Source organism: Gadus morhua, chromosome 12, assembly GCF_902167405.1.
Source record: "Gadus morhua chromosome 12, gadMor3.0, whole genome shotgun sequence".
In the NCBI taxonomy this organism is placed as follows: domain Eukaryota; kingdom Metazoa; phylum Chordata; class Actinopteri; order Gadiformes; family Gadidae; genus Gadus; species Gadus morhua.
In genome coordinates, this window is record NC_044059.1 from 29,392,906 (window position 1) to 29,401,090 (window position 8,185).

The window sequence follows — 8,185 nt, forward strand, 5'->3', positions numbered from 1 at the left end:
ATACCATCATGCAGCACAAGTACGCTAATAAACACACACATGCACAAACATAAGGGGACACACACATACACACACAAACACGGTGAAATGCACATATGGCACATGTCATGCATACTTCAACAAATAGAATCGACTTTATTCTGCAACACTTAATAATAATGTTCAGTCCTATCACTTAAAAGCCATTAGTTAATGATGAACAAATGAATTAGAAAACATTCACTTACAAGCCTTTAGTTAACGATGAAGTAATCATTAACAAAACATGAGTAAACATTAGTAGATGCTTGGTGATCGCTTGCTATGGTAAGTGGCCCCCATTTCCCCACTAGGTTTGATGTTGATCAGCCAGTACAAGCCAGATCCTAATCTTCCCTCTGGTGACATCACAAGTGGGAGTGTCCACCCCAATGTAGGGTGGCACTTATTCATTGTCTACAAATGTATATTAATGTTATGCTAATGATTAGATCAGTCTTTACTGAAGGCTTATGAATTACTTATCACTGAACGTTAATATAAAGTGTTAGCCTTTATTCTCCCATGTAGCTAGGAGTGCTTTGCACACGTCAGTGCCCACAGCGAGCCCAGAGACTCCGGCTCTAATGTTGGGCTGCTCAGAAACTGTCAAACTAAATAATGACACCAGAGTCTTGGAGAAACATGGCCGACTCCAGTCAACCACTCCTTCCTTATTTCTTACTCATCATCTGATCGGCCTGTCCAAGAAGGTTACCTTTTCCCACTGTTTCCGATACGGCCGTGATGTAAGTGTCAAGCGACCCTGTTTGGTTTACAACATAATGCTCTGCCTATATTTAGTATGAATTCCTTTGGCAGATTCTCAATAGGTGACCTAAGGTGCAGGCCGGGGTTAGACCTCTCGCTCTAGGACGCGTTGAAGGATGAGGCACTGTGGACATGGGATCAAAGCCCATCCCTTCAGGCTGGGGGTCACTCTAGTCACGGCACTGCCCTCTCACAACACGGCTCAGAGTGCATGCCCTGAGGTCACAGAACACACTCTGTGGTCCAATTCAAGACGTTAAGAGGCTGAAAAGGCTGCAATAGACGTAAAGATGTTCAGTGTTAGAATGCAGTGTTTCACCCAGCACTGTATGGTTAAGGCCTTAACAACAACAGGGCCCCGCCTTGACTACCAATGTATAATCATTTTTTAATTATTATGCGTTAACAAAGTACAAAACTCCCGTAGGGAAAGATAACATACTTCAATCAGGTACAAAAAATAAAGATAAATAATGCATCGGTGATACTGTTCAAAACAATAGTCGTTTGAACTGAAACGCTCACCCCCGGCTCTTTGACATTTTCTGGCTGAAACACTGGAATAGATATTTATGATAATTTATAATATTTATAACAAATGATCCATGTTAAAATCCAAATGGAAATTCTGTGTTTCAAACAGCTACAATTATTGGTCAATATGAAATTACTACACTATTCGTTACTAAATATAGTAATTATATATAAATACTTCACTATACAGCCTGGTTAATTCTCCCTTTCCGCCCTATAGTCAGGAATCATCACTTTAAACCAAAGAGATCACAGCAGAAGGGAGGCAGTTTATCACCAGCACTGGTTGTTTCTGTGGCAACACTTTGTCAACGAACGTGAACGTGAACATTCACAAACATCGTGACATGCTTAAGTGTGTCATCCCAAAAGCATTTGCCCTTTAAAAAGTAGGAATTACTTAAACCTTAATCACGAGGGTCTCTTGATCTTCAACATATCAACCCGACAATAAAACCTCTTTAATCTCTTAATCCATCCTCATGTCTGGATGTCAGTAGGGACATCATGTGTTGCCAAACTTCTCCTACACTTCCCAGCTGACCGTGTGTGATATGAGTGTACGTTTAAGATGAGTGTGGGGTGATGGATAGTTACCAAGGAATACCACCTACTGAAAGACAGAGGAAATGTGTGATGGTGATAGTAGTAGTAGTAGTAGTAGGTGGTCAACGTAAAACAAGTAAAAGCAAAAGCAATACGTGGCTGTATCCATAATATATGTAAAAATAACCAACATAGCTAACTTTCTTTAGGTAATCACCAATGAAAGAGATGTCCAACAATGGTAAGCTTTTAAAACCCTGAAACACATGAATAGAGAATTGGACTTAAAAGGAACAGTAGGTACGATTTAAGAGCTATTTTTGGAGTGTAACTTGTTTGAAATAGCAGAGCCATATGGTTTTCTTACATGACATTGGACAGATCCTTTCCATGTTAAAGTATGGGAGAGTATCCACAATGTAGTGCGCATCCTTCAGCAAGATACCCATACCTGCTCCTTATAACGTCATAATTAACTGAAAATAATACAGAGTAAACCCCTACTAAGAATATATATATATACACTAACCCTAGGCTACTAATTACGGGTCTGCTCGTTTTACTAGGTCACATGCGTGATATCTTCAGTAAGGGCATTTTTCAGCACCAATTACTCAAAGTTTGGGCTTGCGTACTTCAGCTTATTCAGTCTTGGCAATTTCCAATTTCTGCATTCTGTTGAAAATGGGCCGAGACCGAACCCATCCAGGCGTTGGCAGTTTGCTTACTGTTATGACTATCTCGGGTCATAACAGTAGCCGAGCCATAATGAATGTGTCATAAGCCAAACCTTTGTCTGCCTGTGATGACGCCCCTTTCACACAATGGCCAGGGTGCTTCTGTGGGGAAGGGTTGTAGGCCGATGACCCCACTGGGTCACACCGTTAAGGTGTCACTGACAAACAAACAGCTATGCAGACACACACTGAGCCAATGCACCGTGTGAACAGACTAGAACAAGTCCGACCACAGACAGGAGGCCTCTGCTAGTCCACAACGTTAGAAGTGATGCATAATCAGAAGATCACATTTTGGTATAATTAGATAAGAGTATGAACTTGGGATTCATTTTTGTGATGGAACACAAAAATGGAGCACAAAATGATAGATAATGAAGTAGTTTTGGTTGTTCAAGCAGTAATGAGGCATTTTGTTTTGCCTCAATACATAAAAAAGAAATGTTTTTTCTCCTTCAGAAAGGTCATCTAATGGTGCTGATGTAATAATTTTAACAACATTAAAAGGACATCTTTAGAACCCAACTCAAAATATGTTGTGGATGTTTTCTTTGTAATTCACAATCATCATCACCAAGGCCGTCATTACGAAGATTATGAGCCCGATGTTGGGTATTATATTCATCACTGGCCTCACCGCCATCATCATCATCTTCCTAAACCTCTTATTCGTCACTCCCCCCCCCCCCCCCACCCCATCGAAGTGACACCATCAATCATCCCCTCACTGATTCCTCTCCCCCCGGACCATCACCATGACAATGGCAGCTGGTTCCATGGACACTGTCACTAGGCAACCAGCAGCATCATCAGCAGCAGCAGAGAGCCCACAGCAGAAGAGCATACCAACATCTGCTCTCCTCTGCTGGCATCTGACCAAACACCTTAAAGCAACTCGCCCTATGTTTTAGACTGGGTTGAGTTTTCTTCTTACATTATCCCAAATGCTTCTAACAATATTCAAACCCAGAGAAATATGTTTTATTCAAGGTAACGAGGTTTCGTTTGGAGAGGTTGCATGTCCATGTCGTCATATCGCCTTTACCCCTAACTTTTTGGGGAACACACACAAACAGGAATCCAGGAGAGACCCTATTTCCATGTTTTTAAAATGGATACAGCTGACTACGTTTGCTACCATGAAAAGTGGCTCGGGGCAGCCACTAAGCTAATGCACACACAAAGAATTAACTTGTAAGTACAGTAGAGACGAATGCTATGCTGTTACGTTCAACATGCTCATTACGTTATTATAAGTGGGACTTCTTTGACCACGGCTAACAGGGCTGCGACACCCCATATCTACGGCTGTTTGGGTAGTTTAACCATCCATCGGTAAGTCAGAAAGTTAACGCAATGTTACTTGCGGCCATTTCATTAGAATGAAATGACATAACGTGAAGAAATGTGACCAAAGAACCCGTGCTACTTCATGACGTCTTCAAACTATAGGTTATTGTTTTGATTAAGATACCCCAAGCGGCAGAACTTACATATTACTTCTTAAGACAGGGAAATTATTTGAATTATCTGTAAAATGTATATTTGTGTGTCCTGTTTCTCTCTCTATTCTGATTTGTGATAAGCAAGTGTTTAGAGTGTTGTCAACTATGTTTGTCCACTTATTTTCATCTCTGAGCTGCATGAATAAATAATTTCTCCATCTAACCACATGTGGTGCACGTGGCTTAGCGTGATCGGGGACTCGGTGTCACCGTGACATAACAGCGCAGGAACAACTCTTCTGTGTGAACGTGAGAAGTGACGGAACGCTCTGAGGGGCGGTGGAGGGCGTCATTCAATCAGTGATGCAGAGAGAGACAGCTCTCTGCACTCTGGACGCGCTGGTTTCCCTTTGGTAACAACAACACTGAATGCATTGATGGTCATGCAGCATGGGTTCCCAACAGACACAACTGGAGGATGTTTTATGACCGGGGATGCTACTGTATGAACGTCCGCTGTTACAGAGTCTGAGTCTTTGGTCCCATCAATCATGGCAGATAAGACGAACACTTATCTTATCTTCCATTATAGACATAGGGGAAAAACAAGGGAGACCATCAGGTTCCTGTTGAACTACAAATAAAGGTATGGACGACAGTAGAACCCCTCAAATCAAGCAGCAATCAAGGCACGAAGTCTGCAAACTTTCCTAACCAACCTTCTTACCAGCGAATAGTGTTACAGATGGACTGCAACAAAACAGGTCTGCTGTCATAAACACACCCAACACAGTTGTGTAGTTCTGTAATGTCTCTAAGCTATAAAACAAATAGCTGATTTCCACTAATAGCTGAAATACCTCGAGATGAAGTGGATTTAACAAGTGTGAGTGTGAGTACATGCTTGGGCCATGTTGGCTTGGGAACATCACCAGGTATGTTATTGAAGACATCTGCAAGGATAACTTCATAGCTGATCTAACACAACGAGTTTGAACGTCTAGTGACACACTACATAGGCTACAACAGCGTTTATGCCTATCATTTCACTTTGCTTCTCCTGAGCCTAGCGGGCTCCTAATCAACTCCACTCGATAGGCCTTTTGAATAGTCGCCCCTGCCATCTTAAGTATGTGAGAAAAAATACACTTCCTTAAAAAAAGTATCACACCATTGTCCATGGTCAGACGTCGATCACTGCCATCGCTTTGGCGCCAATTTTTGCGCATACGTCCGTAGGCCTGTGCATTATTTCAGCAATTGTCTAAAATAGAATAATGTTTCTAAATTGTTGATTTTTTAAAAGCTGCTGAGAACCACAGAGCATGAAGGTGGCACCGATGGGTGGATGAAACGCAGTCCTCGGCTCACTTACGTTGCAAAGTAGAATAGTGATCCATCTGGCAGGCTCCTTGTGGGGCTCTGCAGGTCTCCGCCGGTAACAATCCGCTCCTGGCTGCCCCAGAAACCGTAGTAGCCTCGGTACCGGGTGACTTTCTTTTTTCTGTCTATTGTAAAGAACCGCTCGACTGTTGAGAGCCAACAATAACCACCAGCGATCTGTTTTCCACCCGCACACAGCGCCTCTCTCCCGCGGTGAGATCACTCAGTATGCACCGCATCTTCATTCCCGTTCAATGATACCAGCGGATGATGCACGAAGGATATTATCCAAGCAGCTATATACAGTCCTTTTACGTAATATGGCATCGAACATTTCATTAAGACCTGAATGATTCTGCAGGCGATTCGTTTTAAATCTTCAACAGATTCCTTCATTCGTTGAAAGGCAGTTTCTTCCCTCCACCAAAGATACGTTCCTGCTCCTCCTCCTCCAAAGAAATTAATTAATTAAGACAGTGGTCGACAGCTCGCCCTGCACACAGTAATCACGCAGAGGCTACATCACACCACGGGAATCACATGTGGAGATGAATCCCTGACTGAATCTCTGCCGGGATGAAATACATTCCGCTTTCAAAAGCCGATGCCCATCCCCGCCATCTGAACCACCTCTCCCTGCAGCCGAGGAGGAGAGAGTCGGAGGAAGACGAGGAAGACGAGGAGAGAGAGGGAGAGAGCGAGAGAGAGAGAGAGCGAGAGAGAGGGAAAATTGTGCTGCTTGTGTGTGCGGAACATGCATGAGCATTTCTAAAGAAATAAGAAAAAAAATTAGATCAACTTTACTTTAGGACTTTGCGAATGTAGGAATGTGTGTGTGTGTGTGTGTGTGTGTGTGTGTGTGTGTGTGTGTGTGTGTGTGTGTGTGTGTGTGTGTGTGTGTGTGTGTGTGTGTGTGTGTGTGTGTGTGTGTGTGTGTGTGTGTGTGTATGCAAGTTCCAACACACCGACCAACACACACACAAACGTGGACCAAGGCTACATCCAAACATGGCTATAAAAGAAAGCACCTCTCTCAGAGAGAAATTTTAAAAGGTAAGTGAAAAGTGTATTGGTTTACAGAAAAGTGTATTGTTGAAGATGTGGAAATCGATCCTAAACATGACCCTAACCTCCTTCAAAGGCAGTTCAAGTTCTGAAGTGTAATAATGTATTCTAGTGCAGAGCGCTCTAGTAGTTCATGGTCATTCCTCCAAAGCAAATGACAGAGTATCCTTGTGCCATCTGGCTGATCTGGCAGCAGAGACGAGGCTCCAGTTAAACCCAGTCTGCGGCGCCGGGCTTCTCCCAGATCTGGGGAGATTACCACTAGTCTGTCGTGAAACGGTTCTGGAATCAGCAGCCAGACCAGCCTCCCACCAGTCAGCAAGTCATCCAGTCAAGACAGTCCACAATCTGTTCTGAATGTCTGCAATTCAGTCTCTATGTCCCATGTGTTTGTGTGTGTCCACGTGTGCCTTTGGGCCTGTGCGTGTGTGCGTGCGTGTTGGCCAGATTGTCTACGTGTGTGTGTGTGTGTGTGTGTGTGTGTGTGTGTGTGTGTGTGTGTGTGTGTGTGTGTGTGTGTGTGTGTGTGTGTGTGTGTGTGTGTGTGTGTGTGTGTGTGTGTGTGTGTGTGTGTGTGTGTGTGTCTATGTGACTTTGAGTATATGTGTTTCAGACATGTCAGATTCTAACTCTCGACTGTGGTTTACTCCTCTTTCATTTTATTTTTACGTTTCTTTCTGACCTTACTGTTCCAAATCCCAGTTAAGTCAAACCACTTTAACTTCAAAGACTCAAAGTGTTGTTATTTGGCAACCCGACTGGGCCAAAACCCTGCCTATGGGCATACAATCTTGTAGAGGTTGGCATGGACAGTAAGTCAAATAACTGGTTTACTAGCTTTAAGGAAACATTATACCTTAACTTTTAGGCCCTAAAAACCTAGTTCCTAACAGTGAGCACAAAAGTATATTATTTTATTTCAGAAAAAGGAACTTTGTTATTTAAAAAAATAAAAAATCTATTTACAAAATGGATGTTGGTAGGGAAGCACAAACACTGATACACACACACACACACACACACGCACACACACACACGCGCACACACCTATGCCTCGGAAGCCAATGTGCCTGCTCTCTAGAGTGGAGCGAGCAGGCATCTGAAGGAAACACAAGAGAAATGATTGGAGGAATTGTTGGCTGCGGTAAAAATGTTCAATGAGCTGATGTTGCCAAGCAACACACACCACAACAGCTACAGAGGCCAATATGCTCTGCAACAAAATATCTTTAGGAACTATTTTGAAGTCTTTGTTCATGTGTACATGGGCTTCAAAATAGTTCACAAAGTCAACCTGTTGTGGTCTTTAAAAGTTCATGATTGCCTAGAATATTCTGGGTCCTTTATTGTCAACTTAAGTGAAAAAGGCATTTATTCGTAACAGTTTATTATCAGTAGTTTGCTGGGTTCAAACGTCACATAACTAACGGTACATTTGAGTTTTCTGACATGAATTGGAGGAGATTCCAGTGTTCAGATCAGACCGAACCAGAGCAAAGCTATTTACTGTAGAGTTCCTTAGGTTTTTAAGTGTGAGAGAGAATGCAGTAAGGCATTTTCGTGGTGTGACAGAAAAGTAATTTCATGGGCAGTGGAATCAAATATGAATTATAGTGATGATATGGTGGGTCAGGGGGTTCGCATTGCAGACTCTCCAAAGGCCACAGTTACTTTTCAAATCGTTTT

At 42.8% G+C, this 8,185-nt stretch overlaps 1 protein-coding gene across 1 annotated transcript in view; it reads right to left on the bottom strand.

Moving 5' to 3' along the window:
* lrrc7 (leucine rich repeat containing 7) overlaps positions 1-6,073 on the bottom strand; it is a 55,535-nt gene extending 49,462 nt beyond the window's left edge. Inside the window, exon 1 of the mRNA XM_030373605.1 lies at positions 5,427-6,073. Coding sequence (XP_030229465.1) covers positions 5,427-5,451 — 25 coding nt within the window. The 5' untranslated portion in view covers positions 5,452-6,073. The remainder of the gene's footprint in view (positions 1-5,426) is intronic.
* Between the last annotated feature and the right edge of the window lie 2,112 nt (positions 6,074-8,185).